Below are 23,756 nucleotides of genomic sequence, written 5' to 3'. Positions count from 1 at the left end.
CTATCGAGATTTTTAAGGGTAAAAGTTTGTCACCATTCCACAAGCGGGCGCAATTTTGAAGCGTGACATTTGAGTATCAATTTACTCAGCATAACATTACCTTTCACAATATAAAAAAATAAAATTGGGCTAACTTTACTGTTGTCTGTTTTAATTTTAAAAAAGTGTATTTTTTCCAAAAAAAGCCCGCTGCACAAATACGGTGCGACAGAAAGTATTGCAATGAACCACCGTCATTTTATTCTCTAGGGTGTTGGGGAAAAAAATGTATAATGTTTGGGGATTCTAAGTAATTTTCCAGCAAAATAAAACAGTTTTAACTTGTAAACAACAAATCTCAAAATGAGGCTCGGTCTTTAAGTGGTATATTCATTGCATGTATAGTTGTGTTTGTGTGAATATTACTAGAGAGGGGGTCTGTAGCTTTCATCTGATTCTTAAAGGGGTCTGTGACTCAAAAAAGGTTAAGAACCACTGCTTTACAGCAGTAAAAATCTGACCGTGGTTCTAATCCTCCTCCACTCTATGCAATACGAAGCAAAAACGTTTTAGCTGGACATACACATTACCTTATTCCAGCTCTGAGCAGTGTTGTCCTATAACCTGCTCTAGGCATATCAAGACTAATTGTTGGATGATTTCTGTAGTTATAGGAAATACCCAGATATGCGTAAAATAGTGAATAGAAATAGTGATATCTGTAAAATTTTGAAACAATTTAAATACATCCAGCTAAACTAACATTTCAGCCTAAACTGCTCATGAAAGATAAGACTTAAACTATGTTTAGCCAAGAATTGGATTTCCTAGTAATATTTCACTTGTAGTCCCTGTACTTGCGCAAAAGTGACAGTGTACTCAACTGGACATAAAGAAATGAGATCCTTCAAGGTTTTCGTAACCTAGAACCTCACAGGAAATATAGAGTAGACTTTTTAATGTGATTGAATGTCCTGAATGAAAAATGTATTAAAATTAGATTTACACAAGCGTAGTTTGTTCTCGCAAAACACACATATATATTACAGGTCATAGATTCCAACACTAATTTAAAAAATGATAGGTTTCCTGCTCGCTGTGGAGAGAGCCACTAGCTTTTTTCCCTAAAAAGTAGATATTGAATTTGCATTTTGGCTATTAGTGACCTGCTGCCCTTTGAAAATGTTTAAATAGAATATTCATATATATATTTTTTTTAATTGTATGATTGCAGCTCAAGAGGACAGAGGCAACTTGTATCATCTGCACACACAGCTGGTTTATGTCGATATGGAACCAAAACTGAATGCTGCTATGGATGGAAGCGAAACAGCAAACGGCAATGTGAAGGTAGGCTTCATTCTCAAGCCTTTCTCCTTTGTGTACTTCCAGTTATAGATCTAATAGTAAGTATAACAATCCAGTCACCTAGTACGATATTCTAAAAGTAATATACACGGCCTGCCATGGGCAAAGATTAGCACACTTGTCAAGTTTTTTATTGTTATTTTTTTCTTGCTACGTTCATTTCTCCTTTTTATTTGAGCTTATGTCTGTTGTCACCAGGGCAAACAGAAATGGTAAATCCAAAATTGGTCACCAGAGCTGAGGTGAGGGTCAATCTTCCAATGGGTCCATAAATACAAAAAGTCCAGTGCACTCCAAACAGCAATTAGACTATAATTATAGAAAGGTTCTGTGGTGAAATGGCAGATGGTGCCACCAAACATGAGCCCCAATCCAATATATTATAATATATATAATATATTAACCAGTGACCTGCTGCTTGAAGGAAAGGGCATTTGTAGCCTCCAAATGTTGCTTTTTGCTGGTGACAATAAAGTGTTCTGTCTTTTTTATTTGAACACGATGTGATAGTGATATCTTGGATTAGGACTCTTCCAAGGGGACACCTGTTCTGGTGAAAACCTACAAGCCCTTGTACACACGGTCGGAGATTCCGACAACCAAAACTTGTCTGAAACTGTTGCATACACACGGTCGGACAAAGTTTTCGGAAAATCCAACCGTTCAGAACGTGATGACGTAATTTCGTTACGATGGGACTACGTTCAGGCTAGTAGCCAATAGCTTTGATGTAGGAATTTGATCTGAGCATGCGTGGCACTTTGTCCAATCGGAATTCTCTACAAATGATCGGAGTATGTCAGATCGGAGCATTTTGACGGAAAATATTTCCGGCAAATTGGAAAATTTGGTCCGACGGATATTCCGACGGAAACAGTCCGATGCAGACCACACAGAGTCGGAATATCCGACAAAACGCTCTGATCGGACACATTCCATCGGAATCTCCGATCGTGTGTACAAGGGCTAAGAGTTCAATTCAACTAATTTCAAAGAAAATTAAAGTGGTTCTAAAGCCTTAAACCCAGTAATATGAAAATATTTAACACCCCCCCCCCCGTGTCCACAGTTTATACATTTTCTTTTTACATTAACATACTGCCACTATATACCTTTTTTTCTGGTCTATATACCATGGTCACGTGATAAACTGCAGGGTCTGTCCAGTGCTAAGAGTTCAGGTAGGAGGAGATTTTCACTATAGCCTGTGTCCATGTGCTGTTATGGAAGGCGGATTCTCCATGAAGTAAGATGTGGCATCCAACCCACTGTGTTCTTTTTTAGTTACTGGGCATGGAGGAGGAGGGAGGGACTGGGCATTTAGGATCTGTATACACACCCACATGTGTGATGTCAATAGCATGTGACCTGGCTAGCTCAGCTCAAGACAGGAACTGTTCTCTCCAGCAATAGAGACCAAACTGTGCATGTGCAGGAGAACTACCCTTGATGTGTCTTATCTGGCCTTGCCAAGAGAGACCCTGCAGGAAGGGAAGGATCTGTGAATACAGGATAAATTAGCCTTTTTACACAATACAGAGGATTAACCCCTTAAGTTCCACAGTGAGTATAACAAGCATGCTATTCTGCTTATACAGACAGATTTTACTGTTGTGGGTTTAGTAACAAACCTTCTGTGCTGCAGCTCCCCCAGCCCTCCAACAAAAGAAATCATATTTATCCAATCACGCTAAGGCTTCATGTAGACTAGCAGCTCCTAAACTTGAGTTTAGGAGCTTTTGGTGTATTTTTGCCAAAGCTCTTAAACTCAACTCCATAAAAGCCTATGTGTCAATGTACACATAGGCTTTTAGCAGAGTTTAGGAGGTTAGGTGAGGTTCAACCTCCCTCTCCTGAATGTGGAAGTATCGCGTTCAGGATAGGAACGTTTTCACTGGGGGAAAACGTAAAATGCAGCAAAACCACAGCAAAATTGTGGCATAACTTTTCATGTTTTGCGTTTTTCCACGGTATATGACGGTCAAGTGTACATGAAGCCAGTGTGCATGGACAAATCTCACCTGCTAAACAGTGTCTGGATCTGATTGTATGCAGGGCTGTTTCTCAGACAATTTTCTGATAGGCTCCTTCAACAAAGGCTGGATTTAATAATTGACATTTGTAGAGCAGACTGGTCGTCAAACAATGCTTCAATTTCTTCCAGGTCAGCAGGAATCTGAGAAAATTGGAGCAGTGTGTGGCCAGCTTAAAGAGTAAGTAAACCCTAATGGGTTCACTTCCTCTTTGTTTCCCTGCAAAGGCAAAGCATAACGGGCTACTATGCATCCATCTTCCTTCCGGGGTCAGGGACTCCAGCTCTGTGACTGGTCGGAGTCGAGTGACGTCACTCCCGCGTGTGTGCATGGGAGCCGCTAGTCACGGCATGTCATTTAATGCAAACGGCACGCCGTGACCCCTCTAAAGTGCGCATGCGCAGAGTGCAGAAGGAATCCTCGTATGGGGAATTGTGTATATCTCCTAAACTGTGTAGGTTTAGGAGATATTTACAGCACCTACGGGTAAGCATTAATCTAGGCTTACCTGTAGGTGAAAGTGTGTTGTAAGGGTTTACAACCACTTTAAAGAAACGGGAACGTGTGTTATAAGTAATCTAATGCTCCATCTGTTGCCTCAGAAGGAGTATATAAAATAGGTAGACCCCATTCACACTGTTTTGTATAGTGTTTACCTATGCCTGACTATGCTGAACATGCACAATTCCATTGTTTATAACTGTGCCTGTTCACATTTGAGCACTCAATTGCTTGTACATTTGATGTCCCATACGTTCAGAGAAGTACAAGAAATATATATTTTGTTTTTTTTTTTGCGTAATCGGGCATTTTTGGCCTCATAGATTTCAATTGTAGGGTCTGTAAATGCATGACAAACTCTCTTCCCTCTCTAGAAGTACTCCCCTCCTGGAAAACAAATGCCTGAAAGTTTGATACATGCACAAAAATGCTTGTGAAAGGCTTACGCTTCAAAATCACCAGAAATATGCTCTGTTTAGGTGTGAATGCAGGCTAATATGCAAATTTTTTTTTGTTCCGATGATAATAAACAAAAATTCTACAAAATGACTATACATTCTATTTAAAGGAAAAACAGGGTCACAAACTTCACTTTTGTCCTTGCTGTTTTAAATTGGCCCCCGGAGTCTATACATAAATAAGTGCATTCAATAACAGGAACAGGGATATGATTACCATACTGTTGATTCTGACCTGTCCTTATGTGGCCTGGAAACACTCACTTTTCTCCAGAGGATGTAATTTAATCCTGCTAGTAGATCAACAGTATTTAAAATGTCTTTTAATGATGGGATTTGATAACAAAAGATTTTCTATTAGTTTTACCTATCATTGCATTTACTGTAATTCCACATATCTAGTTTCAGACTGTCCATGTATTTCTGATTAGTCTGCAATAGTTTGACTATTAACAAAATATTATTCTAAGGTACTCAGCTATAAAGCTAATCCTATAAACACATAGCTTTACAGTCAATTAAGACTTTATTAAAGCACTACTAACATATACTGTATGTTCATATTTCTAAATGTTAGTAGAAACTAGATACACATCTCTACATGACCTTTATTATACATGACATTTTTTGTGGTGATAGCTGGAATTATAACCTTAAATTGGTATTTAAACCAAAAACAAAAATTAAATATATTGTAGCTAAGCAATCCTCTGCATTCATTTTTTTTAATGTTTTTTTTCCCCCTTTATTTTGACCTGGTGATCTAACCCAGGGGTCATCAACCCCCGGTCCGTGGCCCACTACCGGGCCGTAGCATCTTTGCAGCCGGGCCGCGGCAGGCTGTAAGGCACCGGTTTGATCAGAGAGGAAAGCGGGTGGACGAATAAGAGAAGCGGGCTGGTGAGCAGAGATGACATCTCTCTCCGCCCGCCTAGCACCCCCGCTCTTCCGCCCTCACAACGTGCGGAATGTCGGCGGTGCGGCGGGGAGCAGAGTGATGACATCATCTCTCCCTGTCCACCCCGCATCTCTGCTCTCCTGCCCTCATTTAAGAAAGACCACTGAACCAGTGTCACCAATGCAGTGACAATCCTCATCTGGTGGCACTGGCAGGTGATGTGGCAAGCGGCAATCCTCAACTGGTGACAGGCAGCCTGACAAGTGGCATTTCTCATCTGGTGGCAGGCGACATGGAAAGTGACACACTCAGGGCTCCCACTGATTCTGCATTATGGTGAGTTGAACTATTTCATTAATATTACAATGTAAAATAAGAAATAATGCGCTTCAATCATTCTGACACCATACCAACCCCATGGTGCCATGATGATGGAAGTACCAACAGCCGAACACCAGCTATTGTCCGATAAATTGCCAGCAAAATTCGCTTACCCCCCCCCCCCACGCGTGTGCGTACATCACCCCCAGTCCCTCGCTGGGCCTTGGCACAATTTTCTTCCACGCAGCCGGTCCCCAGTGCCAAAAAGGTTGGGGACCACTGATCTAACCAGCAAGTCAGTTATGTTGCAACTTCCTTTAGCAGGCTATGCTGTTCAGGAAAGGTGTCAGTTAGAGGGTTGAGACAAACCATTTACAATTATGGGTTGCTTACAATGGTCGGATTTTTTTAAATTTATATAAAAAACTTTATCCCAAAAGGTAAATAAAACTTAAAGTGGTTGTAAACCCTTACAAACCACTTTGACCTACAGGTAAGCCTAGATTAAGGCTTACCTGTAGGTCCAAGCAATATCTCCTAAACCTATATGGTTTAGGAGATATTTGCCCAAAAACGGGCACCGCTGTCTACGGCGCATGCGCCGTAGACAGCGGCGCGCAGGCGCACTGAGCGCGGCAGTTCCAAGAATGGAGCTGCCGCATTTGTCGACTCCCGTGCGCATGTGCGGGAGTGACGTCATCGCGGCTTCGCCGAATGACAGCAGCGGAGCTGCGAGACGCCACCAGCAAGATGGATGCGGCGGACTACAGGGGACAGCGGCGACTTCGCTGGCTCCTGTGTCAGGTAAGTGACACATAATGGGCTACTATGCGATGTATAGTAGTCCATTATGCTTTACCTTTGCATGGAAAAAAAGAGGAAGTAAACTCATCAGGGTTTACTTCCTCTTTAAGTGTAAGTGTGTTGGGGTTTATATTTTATAAATTTTTGTTTTTGGGTTTAATATTGCTTTAAACATTACAAAATATGAGTGTTGCTGGTAAGGTTATACATTGCCTTGAAAAAATATTCATACCCCTTGAAATTTTCCACATTTTGTCACATTACAACTAATAACGTAAATGTATTTTATTGGGATTTTATGTGATAGACCAACACAAAGTGGCACATAATTGTGAAGTGGAAGGAAAATGATAAATAGTTTTTAACATTTTTTGTACAAATAAATATGTGAAAAGTGTGGCATGCATTTGTATTCGGCTCCTTTAAGGCTCGATTCACACTAGCGCGTTTTTTGATGCATTTTGCATTTTTGCAGAAATGCAGGGAAATTTTTTAACATGGGTTCCTATGAAACATGTTCACATCAATGCATTTTTGTGCCTCTGCGTTTTTGGAAAGGGTCGGGGACTTTTTTTTATGCAAAATGCAGTGTTTTGCATGTAATAGAAGTCAATGGCCCTGCATCAAAAACGCAAGTACCGCTTTTTTACTGTGTTTTTGCCACGATTTTGCCGCGATTTGCGTTTTGTGTTTTTTCCCAGTTTTTTTCACTGTATATATCTGGTTGCTAAGCAACCACAGTGTAAAAAAAACGCAAAACGCGGCAAAATCGCGGTAAAAACGTGTGTCCAAAAACGCGACAAGCACCGCAAAAAGCACTGCAAAAACGCTCAAAAGCAACATGCATAGATGGGAATCGAGCCTTACGCTGATACCCCTAACTAAAATCTAGTGGAACCAATTTCCTTCAGAAGTCACCTAATTGGTAAATAGAGTCCACCTGTGTGTAATTTAATCTCAGTATAAATACAGCTGTAAAGCCTGCAGAGGTTTGTTAGAGAATCTTAGTGAACAAACAGCAGTATGGAGATGTTTAAAGCAGGGTTAGGTTATAAAAAAAAATCCCAAGCTTTTAACATCTCACAGAGCATTGCTCAATCCATCATCTGAAAATGTAGAATATGGCACAGCTGCAAACCTACCATGACATGGCCATCCACACAGACTGATAGTCTGGGCAAGGATTGATCAGAAAAGCAGCCAAGAGGCCCATGGTAACTGTGGAGGAGCTGCAGAGATCCACAGCTCAGGTAGGAGAATCTGTCTTCACTCTAATTCATCCTAAAGGTGTTCTGTCGGATTGAGGTCAGGACTCATCCATGTGTTTATGGACCTTGCTTTGTGCACTGGTACAATCATTTTCTGGAGGGGGAGTTATGGTGTGGGGTTGTTTTTCAGGGGTTGGGCTTGGCCCCTTAGTTCCATTGAAGGGAACTATTAAGGCGTCAGTCAGTATACCATACCATTTGGGCAATTTCATGCTCCCAACTTTGTAGGAACAGTTTGGGGATGACCCCTTCATGTTTCAACATGACTGTGCACCAGTGCACAATGAAAGTTCCATAAAGACATTGATGAGCCAGTTTAAGGTATAGGAACTTGACTGGCCTGCACAGAGTCCTGACCTCAACCCAATAGAACATCTTTGGGATGAATTAGAGCAGAGACTGCGATCCAGGCCTTCTCGTCCACATCAGTGCCTGACCTCACAAATGCGCTTCTGGAAGAATGGTCAAACATTCCCATAGACACACTCCTAAACATTGTGGACAGCCTTCCCAGAAGAATTGAAGCTGTTATAGCTGCAAAGGGTGGACCAACTCAATATTGAACCCTACAGACTAAGACTGGGATGCCATTAAAGTTCATGTGCGTGTAAAGGACCAATACTTTTGGTAATAGTTTATGTTGCTGGAGAAATTAGAGGGTCAAACCCCCTATTAAAGCTGGGAATCATAGCAGTAAGTTTTTTTTTAACCTCTCAATCATTCCCTCCGAGAGGTTACTGGTGCAGCCATAGACATGAGATCATCACTTGATGGTCATAATTTTTCTGTTTTTATGACACTGCATCATCCATTTTCTGAATTCCTCTCTATTGCATCCTCTTTTCCTCTTTTTTTTTTTCAAGAGAATCATATTTCAATTTAAGGCGTAAGGCCTCATGCACACGAGACGCAGTTAAACGCGCGTTCAGATGCAGTTGGACAGTTTTTTCAACTGCACCTGAACTCATTCAATGTTATCCTATGTGTCCATGCACACAGTCTAGTTTTTTTTTCCGTTTATATGCAGTTGCGTTTAATCTCGTTTTTCCAGAAGCAAAAAAATGCGTTCAGAAACAAAAATTTCTGCGTTTCAGACGCAAAACGCGGCTAAACGCGGCTAAACGCGGCACCCGCGTTTAGCCGCGTTTGCGTTTATATGCGTTTTTAAAGGTGACCTTTTTTTTTACATTAAAAATCTCAAAAATGATTGCAAATGATGAAAAACCATTAGAAAAATATTTTAAACAATTGCAATTGCAAGTGGACAATCCACAACTTGTGGCAAGTGACGTGGCAAGTGGACAATCCACAACTTGTGGCAAGTGACATGGCAGGTGGCAAGTGATGTGGCAAGTGGACAATCCACAACTTGTGGCAAGTGACGTGGCAGGTGAAGTGGCAAGTGACGTGGAAAGTGGACAATCCACAACTTGTGGCAAGTGACGTGGCAAGTGACCTGGCAGGTGACGCGGCAAGTGACTTGGCAGGTGACGTGGCAAGTGGAAAATCAACAACTTGTGGCAGGTGACTGGCATGTGACGTGGCAAGTGGACAATCCATAACTTGTGGCAGGTGACGTGGCAAGTGACGTGGCAAGTGGACAATCCACTTGTGGCAGGGGACGTGGCAAGTGATGTGGCAAGTGGACAATCCACTTGTGGCAGGTGATGTGGCAAGTGACGTGGCGAGTGGACAATCCACAACTTGTGGCAGGTGATGTGGCAAGTGATGTGGCAAGTGGACAATCCACTTGTGGCAGGTGACGTGGCAGGGGACGTGGCAAGGGACGTGGCAAGGGACGTGGCAAGTGGACAATCCACAACTTGTGGCAGGTGATGTGGCTGGTGACGTGGCAAGTGGACAATCCACATCTTGTGGCAGGTGACGTGGCAGGTGACGTGGAAAGTGGTGTGGCAAGTGGACAATCCACAACTTGTGGCAAGTGACGTGGCAAGTGGACAATCCACAACTTGTGGCAGGTGACGTGGCAAGTGACATGGCAGGTGACTTGGCAAGTGATGTGGCAAGTGGACAATCCACAGCTTGTGGCAAGTGACGTGGCAAGTGGACAATCCACAACTTGTGGCAGGTGACGTGGCAGGTGACGTGGCAGGTGAACAATCCACAACTTGTGGCAGGTGACGTGGCAAGTGACGTGGCAGGTGATGTGGCAAGTGACGCGGCAAGTAGACAATCCACAACTTGTGGCAGGTGATGTGGTAAGTGACGTGGCAGGTGATGTGGCAAGTCACGTGGCAAGTGGACAATCCACAACTTGTGGCAGGTGATGTGGCTGGTGACGTGGCAAGTGGAAAATCCACAGCTTGTGGCAGGTGGCATGGCAGATAACGTGGAAAGTGGACAATCCACATCTCGTGGCAAGTGACGTGGCAGGTGATGTGGCAAGTGACGTGGCAAGTGGACAATCCACAATTTGTGGCAGGTGACGTGGCAGGTGATGTGGCAAGTGGACAATCCCCAACTTGTGGCAAGTGACGTGGCAAGTGGACAATCCACAACTTGTGGCAGGTGCCGTGGCAAGTGACACGGCAAATGCAAGTGTACAACTGCTCTCTATGCTGCTGCTGCTCACTCTGATCAAAATAGCAGAAATAGTTAAAAAAAATGCTTTGAGAGCTTGGGGAGGGTCTACATGATGTTATCTTTATAAACGCGTTTAAACGCAAACGCGTCTAAACGCGTCTAAACGCGGCATGCAAACGCGGCAAAACGCGCGTTTCTAAACGCGCGTTTCAGCTTTTTTTTAACAGAGGTTTCATCTGCGTCTCGTGTGCATGAGGCCTTAAAAACGCATATAAACGCAAACACGGCTAAACGCGGCTGCCGTGTTTAGCCGCGTTTAGCCGCGTTTTGCGCCTGAAACGCAGAAATTTTTGTTTCTGAACGCATTTTTTTGCTTCTGGAAAAACGAGATTAAACGCAACTGCATATAAACGGAAAAAAAAACTAGACTGTGTGCATGGACACATAGGATAACATTGAATGAGTTCAGGTGCAGTTGAAAAAACTGTCCAACTGCATCTGAACGCGCGTTTAACTGCGTCTCGTGTGCATGAGGCCTTAAGTGTTGATGGCTTCAGATGGGTGTATGTTGATAGCAGAACGTTAAAATCAGCTTGAAATTCTTCTGAGAGCATTCAGAATTTTTTTAACAGGTACAGATGCTCTGCAGTTGACCTCCATCTGCCCTACATTTTAACTTCTTTAACTTTTTTTTGCATTCCTTTAGATTAGTGATAATAGTGAAGGCAAACCTGTCTAATAAAGACAAAACCCCTCAACAGGCCTGTAGTGAAATGTTCAAAATTATCATATAGCCTGCGCTACGATTGTTACTTATTGATACATTTTGTTCTATTCCCTAGCTGTGTGTGAGGAAGGCTGTAAGCATGGTGAATGTGTTGGACCAAACAAATGCAAATGTTTTCCTGGATTTACTGGAAGAAGCTGCAGTCAAGGTATGTGCTACATATGGATAAGCCCTTTCTGTATCTACAGTAATAAGAAGAGAGCAGGGATTGGCTGCGTTCCATGCTATAGGACTGCAGTAACGGTAGTACTGCTCTGTTTTGGAATTTGGGATACCTTTAGTCATCACTTTTCCTTTCTTTTCTTGAAATAAATGTACATTTTTAATAAATATATGACATGTGATCCAGTATTGTCTAATCATGTGTCAGCCACATAATTAGATCCCAGTCCAATTGCAAATGAATGTATTATTTTTCTAATGTACATTAGAAAGAGGAAGCAATCATCGGCTAGTTTGGGTAAATCTGTGACTACAATTAAAAATATTGTAAACAAAATTTTGAACCGAAGGGACACATAGCTTTATTAAATTGGAAGGAACTTCTCAGTAAAGAAGTGATCGCACTGCTATTGCTAACCTCTCTGAAAATGGCTGGTGGCATGGCTGGTCTAATGGATTCATTACTGACTCAGAACAAGTATTCAGATCTAGAGCTCTGAATTGAATCTACGTGCTGATTCAAGGTCAGTAGGGTTGATTTAATAAATAAGTAGGGTGTTCATTAGCAAAGTGGATGTCAACTTTGAAAATTGAATGACAGTAAATGTGAACCTGTGCTCACTTTGAACACCCAATCGTGCAAGGAAGATGTAAAAAAAACAGGATTTAGCTTGCATGTGTTTGGATGATCTAAGTTAGGGTTTCTCAACTAGGGTTCCTCCAGAGGTTACTAGGGGTTCCTTGAGCATTGAGCAATTTCTGCCTCTCAGACAGGTTCCCTATGACACCATTGAACTTTTTAGAGATCTGTCAGGGGGTAATTCTTCCCAATGACCACAAGTGTAAGGAGCATTCTTCCCACTGACCATCACACTAATGTATCATGAGTTGTAGATGTAGTAATTTTTAACAGGGGTTCCCTGAGACTGGAAATGTATTTCAAGGGTTCCTCTGTGTTGAAAAGGTTGATAAAGGCTGATCTAAGTGAACGCAGCTTCATCTCTATTAAGCCACGTGAACATTCACTTTTCTAAGTGAATACCCTCCTCTTCAGTAAACTAACCCCACTGGCAAAGTACTACAGCCAAAGACAGCCAGGATACTAGAATTTTCACAAGCAGGTCACCAATGACAGCCTTTTCTGAGACGATCTCTTACTAGAGGTCATCGGTTACAGCATCTTGCACTACATAATTGCTCATTGTAATGCCCTATTTAAAAGTAATTTATTGTGTATTTCCAGGCATCACCTATATGTACCCTTAATTCTCCTTTTGCCCCTTTAGAACAGGCTCCAGCTTATTTTTTGTTTTCTTTCGCCTTTTTTCTATAGTAAGAAAATAGGTTTTTATTACTTTTTGGGACATCATCATCATGCTTACAAAGTTCTTGCAGGGGCTGGGAGATCAGTTCGTATTAATGTAAGCACGTCTCCAGAACTACAGGACGAGGGCGGGCTTTTGGGAGTCAAGGCAGCAGCATTGTTTTACTGGGAAATAAATTGGTGTATGCATGTGAAGTGGGGCAAATAGGAGTAGGAGATAGATGAACTTTTGTAGTCCAGTAGGCAGAGCTGACAATTCTGGTTGGGATTTCATTATAGAAAAAGCACTGTGATGTCAAACCACGGTAGGAGCACGATGGTTCGCTTTCAGGCTCAATGTATATTTTTCTGTATTTGCTGTGTTTTTAAAGGAATAAAACATGTAAATGTTTAACAGAAATGTACTGAATATTTTAATTTCATTTTCTCCTGTCATATACATTATGTCCTAGAAAAATGTAATAATTACATGGGTGCCTTACTTTTAGCCCTTGTACACACGGTCGGAGATTCCGATGGAATGTGTCCGATCGGACCATTTTGTCGGATATTCCTACTGTGTGTGGTCTACATCGGACTGTTTCCGTCGGAGTATCCCACGGACCAAGTTTTCCAACTTGTTGGTAAAATTTTCCGACAAAATGCTCTGATCGGACATACTCCGATCATGTGTAGAGAATTCCGATCGGACAAAGTGCCACGCATGCTCAGATCAAATTTCTACACCAAAGCTATTGGCTACTAGTGTGAACGTAGTCCCGTCGTAACGACATAACGCCATCACGTCGGATTTTCCGACAACTTTGTCCGACCGTGTGTATGCAACAGTTTCGGACAAAATCCGTTGGACAAAATTCGACGGATTTGGTTGTCGGAATCTCCAACCGTGTGTACAAGGGCTAAGAATGCATGAGAGCCTTGGCATTAGGAGTCCATTCACACCAAAATGCTGTTCACTGAAACGCACCTTTTTCACATGTTAACGTGCATTGCAGCGCTCTGTGTTAGGCAGAAAATTCAAAATGAATGAGGCGCAAGGCACCTTAATGTGCCAAAAATGTAAGCTGCATTTTTTGCAGCATATTGCAACATACACTAGTCATCATGGTGTGCTGCAATGATCTGCACTACCGGTGCTTTATTGAGGTTTGTTGTGCTAATCAAAATAAATGATACCACAACACACCACCAAAGAGTGGGTTACTGTTTGATGCGGCAATATATGCATTTTACCACACGTTACGGCAATGGCCTAATGTAAATGGGCTGTAAAAGAGTCAGGGCAGATCCCTCATGCAGGAGTGGAATTACCTTATAAAGTAAATGCTGATTACCAAAAAAAAATACTCCAGTTGTCACAAAATAACGTGAAACATAAAGAAACAAAGTCAAAGAGTAACATCTTTTTCTTTCCAATCAAATCTGCTGATCCAACAGAATATGACAAAATGAAAAAAATAACAAGGTATGGACTTACAGTGCCTGGTTATCATCTACTACAGAATACTATGTTGATCTGCACTGTCCATAAACTGTATATTAAAATGTCTGGAACGATTCAGTTCATCAAAGTATATTTGCAGATTAATCATGATTATTATCTGTGCTTGATGACAAAGTTGCCAAAAGAAATAAATGTCAAGCCTTCATGTACTTCTGGATTTCCTCCAAAGCAGTATATTTGCAGCATAAGAGAATTATGTCTTGGAACTTCCTGTGTTTTTCATCATTTCTTTATGATTACTCTTATTCTTTTGGGGTCTTTTGTGATAAAACCAATATGGCAGCATCATTTATGCTTACTTCCTTTTAGTAATATTAATTCAAAAAATATGTATACTAAGAAAACAGTTGTTATATCTCTTTACATACAAGTTAATTCTATGTCAATTGCTGTTATTAGAAAGTTTTATTCAAGGAAACATTATGCTAGTATTGGTAAATGTGGTTGTCTAGACCAGCATTTCTCAAGTAGGGTGCCGTTTGGGTTACCCTGGGATACCATGATGGCAGGACCCAGTTTGCTCTGGATCAGCATCGTGAGTTGCTATCATATGGGTTGGTCCGAGCACCAATCCAACCAATGACACTCTAGGGCCAAGATGCATGGCATTCTTCATTGCTATGATGATGGTAGCCATCTCCTGGCACCATGGCAATGCATGACTCTCATCAAGAGTGGGCAAAGTGCAGGGCCATCCCAAGCATTCAAGAGAAGAGAGGGCCTCTAATGTATAGAGTGGTTCTGTTGTGATGGGGGCTTCTGATATAAAAGAGGTGACTCTGACATGATGGGGGTTCTGATGTGAGAGACTCCGATATTAAGGGGGGCTCTGACATGATGGGGGACCTCTGATATAATAGGGGAACCTCTGATGTGAAGGGAAGCTTTTGATTTGAAGCTAACTTCATTAAGGTGGTTGTGTACATTGTCCCAGGCTCATGTTTCCCATTGATAAGTACATTTTTTACATTTTAGACCAGGGTGCCAAGAAATGTATGCTAAAAATGTTATGAAACGCTGGTCTAGACCAATATTGATGCATTTTATCAGACTCAGAAGCAATTTTCACACAGCACGCCATTAGAGAAAATGGCTTGCAATTTAATCCCTTTAGGGTATGATTCTGTTTCATTAACATCACCCTTTCAAAATAAACTAAAATTAATAATGATGGTGCCTGTCTTCTCTACCACCTTCATTCACTTTAAATTAACTGGTATGAACAAATTATTCAACTGTGTTTTGGTTCAATAGTTTGTTATATGACAACATAAAGACCAAAGGGGTATAAACTGTTTATACAGTAATCAGGCTCTATGTGTGGGCATTTGATCCTGAATATTTGAGCACAACATATAAAAGCTTGAATTATATAAGAAAACTTTTAAAGTACTGTATATATGGCAGGCGGGGGAAAATTAAAGGTCTTTCAGATTGTTACTCCTCATTTAACCAATGTATGCTTTGGATGGAAATAAGTAAAATCTTTTTCTTTTTTTTATTTATAATCTAAGGTATAAGGTCAGATCTTTTTCTGTTGTAGGTTAGTGTAAACTCTTCAGTTGCATGAAATTTATATGCATATGTATTCTAAACTTAAAGGCTATCTATTGCAAAAATGTTTTTTTTTTTAGTTTTGGATAGAATAAGGAAATGATGAAACCACAGTCATGTTATATTTTGATGTCTAACTTTCACTACGGAAATTTATCGCCACTTCCTGTCCCAGAGACACAGCTGAAAGTTAAAGAAGACCTCCCAAAGTAAGGGGATTCCCCTTCTTACACAGCTGTTGCTGGAACAGATACCCCCATTGGAATATTATTTTATTTTTAATTATCCTTACCTCTTGTTCTCAATCAACTCTAAGGCTGCATTCACACCTGAGTATTTTCAGCTCATAAAACACCCGAAAAAACACCTGAGAAGTGCCCCAACAAGCAAAATCCCATTTATTTCAATGGCACCTGTTCACATCTGAGCGTTTTGTCACCTGAAGCAAAATGCCTGAAAATTACCTTAAGCTCAAAAAAGAACATGATCTTCTTTGGGGAGGATTACAAGTGTTTTTCTGCCTTTTACATTGGTGACCTGAACAAAATCATGACAAAATGTAAAAACACATGCTCAGGGGTGAATACAGTCTAAATGTTTGATTCCCCTCCTCCTTCTTGATTACAATAGCCACCAGAGGGATGAATCTCCCCAACAGTGGTAGGGGACAGCAAAAAAAAAAAAACCCGAAGAACTAACCCTTCCCCACTTTAAAAAAAAAAAGTTTTGCCTAAAGATAGCTGAACTCCAAGAAACCTAAAAATCCTACTTTGTAGTGGGGCTGCACCTGCACTGAAAAATGCAATTGCCAATTTCTGGGAACTTGGCAACGCACTTTTACTTACTTGAGCCTCCGCTTCTGCAGGCTTTTATGCACCACCAAAGCATAAGGAGCACAGTCTCTGGCTGGAGTGGGTGATCAGGTAAATAAGTCTCCTATTTATAAATGAGCAGTCAACCCTCAAGGGAGGGTTTTTAAGGTTTCTGGGAGCTTAGTCTGCGTTTTTCCTTCAGATTTACCAAAACCATATAATATGAGGTCAAACCTTAGGAGTTTCAATGTGTATGCAATCAGGCAGGCCCTTCGACTACATGGTTTTGGTAAATCTGAAGGAAAAAGTCAGCAGAAAATCTGATAGTGTGTATGGGGCCTTTAGAGAATTTAACCAGCCATAATAATCATTGTACCTATGCGTGTATAAACAAATAGAACGTTTTGGCTGGAGTTTTACTTTAAAATGAAACACATGTAAAACATTTGCTCTACTACCAATTTCAGATTAGAAGTTTTTTACAAGCCGATATGTGATATCTTTTCCTTTTTAAGTACATTGTAATGATGAATGTTCTGTAAACAGATAGTTTCAAATAATCAATTTTTTGGCAGTAAAATGTATTATGGGATTTAAGGTCTCATTAAAAAAAACTCAATATATATCTTTGCTGTCAGGCTGTTGGATGTACCTACCTATTGAACGATAGCAGCTGTGCTCTAAAAACAAGTGCAAACATTAACCTCTCATAACCTTTTCTAAACTGTCAGAAAGACATTTTTTAGTAAATGATCATGCTATGGTCAGACGACACCCAATAGTATAATTTGTATTCTTGCTGTTTTGCTTTATTTAAATTAGAACCTTTGTAAGAGTACTACTTTTTTTTAATGAATACAAACTGTTATGGGTGGGGGAAACGTGTGATTTTTGTGGTACAAATTTTCAGAGAGTTTAATAAACGAGTCTTTGCCAAAACAAACAATAAATAAAAGCATTCACCCAGGGTTCACACATTTATCCACTTAAAAATGTGAAAACATTTTAAAATACCTATTCATTTAGTTTAATCACATATTTGTTTAATACTATTTACTATTTCAAATTTCCTTAATTAGTGGTAAACAACAAGAATTGGAGTTTGTGTTTCTGACACAACATGATATATATATATATTTTTTTTCACTGCAGTCTCACACATGGAATAAAACATTAAGGTGTCCGTTTATGAAGCAGTGATCAGTGGAGATCCAGAGGATCGCCGCTGATCACAGCCCATAAACAGTATATAAACCAGAGATAATCAGGGGAGAAGTGTTTGAACTTGTTCTCCCGCCGATTATCTCCGCACACTGAGAATCCTCATTGAATGACACAGTAACGGTCACTTTATGAAGCTGCGATCTGAGCGCTTCACTGGTGATCTGTGTCAGAATTCACACTCCCCGATTCACCAGCTCAGAGGTGGAGAATCGGGGAGTGAAGAGAGAATCTGGGGGGATCTGAGGAGGAAAGAGGAAGATGATTAACTTCCTTATGCCTCGTTCAGACCCCCCAACACTGTAACCATGTCCCCCTGTCATATTTATGTGTATACATATATGTACATATATATATATATATATATAATGTGTATATGTATATATATATATAATGTGTGTGTATATACATGTATGTATAATGTCTGTGTGTGTATACATGTATATATTATGTAGGGGGACTCTTTATTTCACTAACATTAATCACACCGTGTGTCAGTGTATTGAGCTGTGATAATTTATCACTGCTTAATAAATTGACATCTCTGTGTATCAGTGAATTTATAGTACTGTAATCCCGTAAAGTCTCACGAGATTCCAGTATTAGGGGCCGTTCTCCAGTGTTAGAAGCGTTTGTAGATCGCTTCACTCCTCCAAGGGTGAAGCGATCTACTCCGCTTCACAAAGTGGCACACAGAGGAGAAAGATCTCCTATGTGAATGCCGGAGAATGAAGCAGTGAATAGATTTCACTGCTTCATAAAAGGACACCTAAGAGAGATACAACAGTCTATAATTTCACCCCCAAAAAAATCATTAAGAATAAAACCACCAAAGTCCTTCAGATTTTTTAGTTACATTCAGAGCTCAGGCTTCTTAACCCCTTCATTATGGAGTGTAAAACAAATCTTAATGCCTGAACACCGGTTTGCAACTTTGACTTGTGTTAATAAAACTGTACATATCCTGCAACTGCTCAGTAGATCCAGGTGAATTATACCTTTTTTTAAGAATGAATTGGGTTCTCATTATTGCATAGATTGAACATACACATATATATTTTATCTTTTTCTCCATTCAAGATGAAAAAAAAAAGAGAGGTGGGCTGCACAGTGACTGATTTCTGTGATAGCCAATCAGAGGCTATCACAGTGATCAGGTGATCTGGAACCGGGCTTCCCAGTTGCAGATCATTAGTATGGGACCTGGGGCTCTCAGTGAGAGCATGGTCCCTGTGCTAGGAGTGCAGTGCACAGCTTGCTCCTAGCACAAACCCATGCACGCATATATGTGGCTTCACAGAAGAGAAGAAGACCCACTTCTGTGAGGCTGCATATATGTGTAAATGTGGCATGAAGGCGTTAAGGCAAGACCAGAGCATACAGCAGTCAATGACTGATTTGTTAACTTTATCTCCATCAGTTACAGTTTCAGTCCTATCCGTATTCTGACCCTTGGAAGCCAACAGACTCTAAAATAACCCTCCTTAAACTTAGCTACTATGGCTGACATCAAAATTCCATGGGAAGCCACTAGTCCCTTGTTTTTATGGCTCGCTCCTGCACAAACTCTCTAGGGTTGAGAGCACTTCTACTGTGCATGCATTTATGTAACCTGATAGTGAAAATAGAGAACCAAAGCTCAGACTCATTCTAATGTCACCAAATGATAAACATACATCTAGAACTGTATGCTATGTCAATACTTGAGCAATCATTCTTCCTGGTCCTTGTAGCTGTTCAGAATACTACCCAGTCAATAATGACTGATATTTTACATATGACCTTAGTTTATTCTCTGGTTGCAGTTTTTCTTTTTCTATCCTGTGAAAGGCTATGAAACCAAATCATCCTTGCATGGGTCCCTGGAGAAATCACCACATGAGAAAGTCCATGCCTACAACATTGTACATCTAAACCAGAAAAATAATTAAATATAATTTTTGGAAGAAATGGCAGCCATCCCGTTACATAGAAAATCTTTTGATGTAAAGATCCAACACATTTGGTAGGTGTCAGTCTGCTAGCTGGGCTCTTATCCACTTGGTACTCAAAAAGTCAATTCAGGAGCCCAAACATAATCTATAGAGTTTATTTATTAAAAGTCAAGTGGTCCAATATATAACAAAGCTAATGCATTTTGGCTTACAAGGCCTTACTCATAGCTAATCTGTTGTCAATAAAGATCCCATATATAAGCTGCTTGGTCACTTCAAGAGTGGGTGTTGAATACCAAAACTACTTCAATCTCTTCATCAAGGCTACAATCAAAGAATAAAGCATATTCTACAATAATCAGAAAGGGGACAGGGACAAAAATATTATATATATAAATATATTAAAAGGTAAAACAATATGGTAAATTCATACATTAAAATCAGACTATGCTTAATTTCATGAGCCTCAAAAATCTATTCAGGCAAGAGATAACAAAACTCAACTGACATGTACCTGTAGTCTGTACCTTCAATCATACCTGCACATAGCTGATGTAAAATACAGGAACTTGCCACCCTAGGGCTTAGAAAAGCTGTTATCACATCTGCTCTATCATTGGCTTTGTTCACTACGATCATTCACATGTTTGCATATAAGTATTACTAAGGGGAATTGATAACAGTGTCCCAGCTTACATTCTTCAAGACAAACTCAAATCAAAGAATCTCTGTCTGTCAGGAGTTTAACAGTTAACACTTGGGGCCTGTTTCTTGGCAATGCAAAGGAATGTTACACTGACTGGTGATCCATCAATGAAATGCCCTAGGAAGATCATACATGTCTGAACAATCTATCTTACCATGTACATTTTTGTAGTACTGTAATTTCTATACTCTCTATTTTTGATCTGACAGCCTATGACAATTTATCAAGTTGCCTTTTTATATGTTCTTGCTTAGGTGACAGCTCATCACCTAGAGAAGTTGTAAGGGTCACTTACAATGCAGTGTGAACTTCACATTCATGTACAGTGGCTGTAGAAATCACTCAAATTCCAAGAGAAGCTTTCTTTTACACCTGTGAAAAGATTAAAGAGGTAGTTGGTATGACACCGCTCTTTTAATGTACTGGATGCGTGCTACAAATTATTTGTTGAAAAGTGCTTTGTGCTACTTCATAAACCAACTCATTAAATTAAATAAAAATACAATCCATAATAAGTTGAAAAGGTGACTGATGTTCTGTTAAACCTACAGGTGAGTAAACGTTGACTTCGTGGCCTGTGCAAAAATGAATAATTGAATTACATATACAGTTGATAAAGTGACAAGTGCTTTTATGGACCTTATATAGTAAACATTGATCTCTGTAGTGATAGATTAAATCAATTTATGAACAGAAAATATAGTGACCACTGAACTCTATAGTGGTAAAAGCGCCCAATCTGTGAGCAATCAAGTCCTGGTATCATTAATCAGTCCATATATGTTAAAAGATGTAAACAAAAATTCTAAAATTAATGTTACAGGTGCTCTTTATCCATGCTTGTAACAGATATATATTAGTGCAGGTGCTCCCTTTATGCCACTGCTCTCACCGGAGAGATCTCTCCTCAAGGGGGTATCTTGCATTCACAGCTATGCCGCTGTATGACAGGACACAGATCCACGTTGGTAAGTATTCTCCTTCACACAGTTAGCCCCTTCATCTCAGTTATATATGGAAAGAAATAACACCCCATAGCACGATAAAGTTTTGACTTTTTATTCCATTTAAAACTATTGGAAATGCACTGACATTTACATTGCTTTGCAAAAGTATTCACCCCCCCCCCCCCCCCCCCTGGTTTTTTACTTATTTTGTTACATTACAGCCTTTAGTTCAATGTTTTTTTAATCTGAATTATACGTGATGAAGCAGAACACAATAAAGGCATACCCCACTTTTAAGTACACAATGGGGTTTATTTACTAAAGCTGAAAAGGGCAAAATCAGGCTCACTTCTGCATAGAAACCAATGAGCTTCCAGGTTTTATTACCAAAGCTTAATTGAACAAGCTGGGGTTAGAAGCTTATTGGTTCCTATGCAGAAGTGAGCCTGATTTTGCACTTTCTAGCTTTAGTAAATAAACCTCATTGTGCACTTAAAAGTGGGGTATGCCTGTAGTCTAAGTTGGTGAAGTAAAATTAGAAAAATATATACATAAAACTATTTTTCATAAATAAAAAACTGATAATTGGCATGTGCGGATGTATTCACCTCCTCTGTGTTTTGAAGCCCATAAAAAGCTCTGGTGCAACCAATTACCTTCAGAAGTCACATAATTAGTGAAATGATGTCCACCTGTGAGCAATCTAAGTTTCACATGATCTGTCATTAAATATACACACCTTTTTGAAAGACCCCAGAGGCTGCAACACCTAAGCAAGAGGCACCACTAAACAAACACTGCCAAGAAGACCAAGGAACTCTCCAAACAAGTAAGGGACAATGTTGTTAAGAAGTACAAGTCAGGGTTTTAGATTTAGGTTATAAAAAATATCCAAATCTTTCATGATCCCTAGGTGCACCATCAAATCTATCATAACCAAATGGAAAGAACATGGCACAACAGCAAACCTGCCAAGAGGCAGCCGCACACAAAACTCACGGACTGGGCAAGAAGGGCATTAATCAGAGAGGCAGCACAGAGACCTAAGGTAACCCAGGAGGAGCTGCAGAGTTCCACAGCAGAGACTGGAGTACCAGTACATAGGACGACAATAAGCCGCACGCTCCATAGAGTTGGGGTTTATGGCAGAGTGGCCAGAAGAAAGCCATTACTTCCAGCAAAAAACATAATGGCCCGTTTTGAGTTTGCAAAAAGACATGTGGGAAACTCCCAAAATGTATGGAGGAAGGTGCTCTGGTCTAATGAGACTAAAATTGAGCTTTTTGGCCAAAAAAAACGATATGTCTGGCACAAACCCAACCCATCACCTCACCCAAAGGACACCATCTCACTGCATTTTCAGCAGTCGGCACTGGGAAACAGGTCAGAGTTGAGGGAAAGATGGATGAGGCTAAATACAGGGATATTCTTGAGCAAAACCTGTACCATTCTGTGTGTGATTTGAGGCTAGGACGGAGTTTCACCTTCCAGCAGAACAATGACCCCCAAACACACTGCTAAAGCAACACTTGAGTGGTATAAGGGGAAACATGTAAATGTGTTGGAATAGCCTAGTCAAAGCCCAGACCTCAATCCAATAGAAAATCTGTGTTCAGACTTAAAGATTACTGTTCACAAGCACAAACCAAACAACTTGAGGGAGCTGGAGCAGTTTTGCAAAGGGGGGGGGGGGGGGGGGGAATCCCAGTGTTAAGCTGTGGCAAGCTCATAGAAACTTATCCAAAGCGACTTGGAGCTGTGATAGCCACAGAAGGTGGCTTTACAAAGTATTGACATTAGGGGGTGAATAATTATGTACATTGACTTTTTCTATTATATTTTTCTATTTTTCTATTTTGTCCTATTTTTTGCTTTCTTCACAATAAAAAAACATCTTCAAAGTTGTGGGCATGTTCTGTAAATTAATTGATGCAAATCCTCAAACAACTTATGTTAATTCCAGGTTATGAGGCAACAAAACCCCAAAAATGCCAAGGGGGTAAATACTTTTGCAAGGCACTGTAATTTGAATTCAGTAAGCTTTAAAAAGCAGAAAGTCTGGGAAATTTGTGCACTCCACAGACTAAACAGAAAGTTATGCAATGATGCTGGAAGCTCCTCCCTACAGCACAACGTCATCAGGAGCAGCGCCATCCTTCTACACTTCCTGGAAATATATAGTGTGCGATAGCCTAGCAACCTGGTGCAGTATGATCGGCAGACATTTTTGGATAGACCAAAGATGTACGTTCAGTGGCCATATTTGGTTAGTTCTTCTCCGGACCTTTGTAATGTCTGTTCATTTTGGATTGGACTTTAGATTTTTTCCTTTATCACTTATGCTTTACCTGATAGTGTGCACGCTATTGTTATTGCAGATATGTTGTACCAAAAATACTGCATTTAACCCAAAAAATCATAAAGGATGTCATGGTCATATCATAGAGACCAGAACTACAGTATATACTATGTGGTGTGCTCAATATGCACATTTGGTGTAGTTCCAGTCTCTATGATATGACCTGGACATTCTCTATCACTAGAGAGTTCAATGCTTACTATATAAGGTTCATAAAAGCACTTGTCACTTTATCAACTGTATATGTACAGGTAATTCAATGATGGATTTTT

At 40.3% G+C, this 23,756-nt stretch overlaps 1 protein-coding gene across 1 annotated transcript in view; it reads left to right on the top strand.

Moving 5' to 3' along the window:
• Positions 1 to 23,756, top strand: part of EGFL6 (EGF like domain multiple 6) — a 138,024-nt gene that overhangs the window by 35,899 nt on the left and 78,369 nt on the right. The window contains exons 2-3 of the mRNA XM_077482542.1: positions 1,214 to 1,329; positions 11,017 to 11,109. Of these exons, the coding sequence (XP_077338668.1) occupies positions 1,214 to 1,329; positions 11,017 to 11,109 (209 nt within the window). The remainder of the gene's footprint in view (positions 1 to 1,213; positions 1,330 to 11,016; positions 11,110 to 23,756) is intronic.

This window comes from Lithobates pipiens, unplaced genomic scaffold, assembly GCF_037356315.1.
Source record: "Lithobates pipiens isolate NorthernLeopardFrog02 unplaced genomic scaffold, aLitPip1_a1.2 Scaffold_16, whole genome shotgun sequence".
Lineage (NCBI taxonomy): Eukaryota > Metazoa > Chordata > Amphibia > Anura > Ranidae > Lithobates > Lithobates pipiens.
The sequence above is the reverse complement of the archived record's forward strand: the minus strand, read 5'-3'. Positions and strand labels throughout refer to the sequence as shown.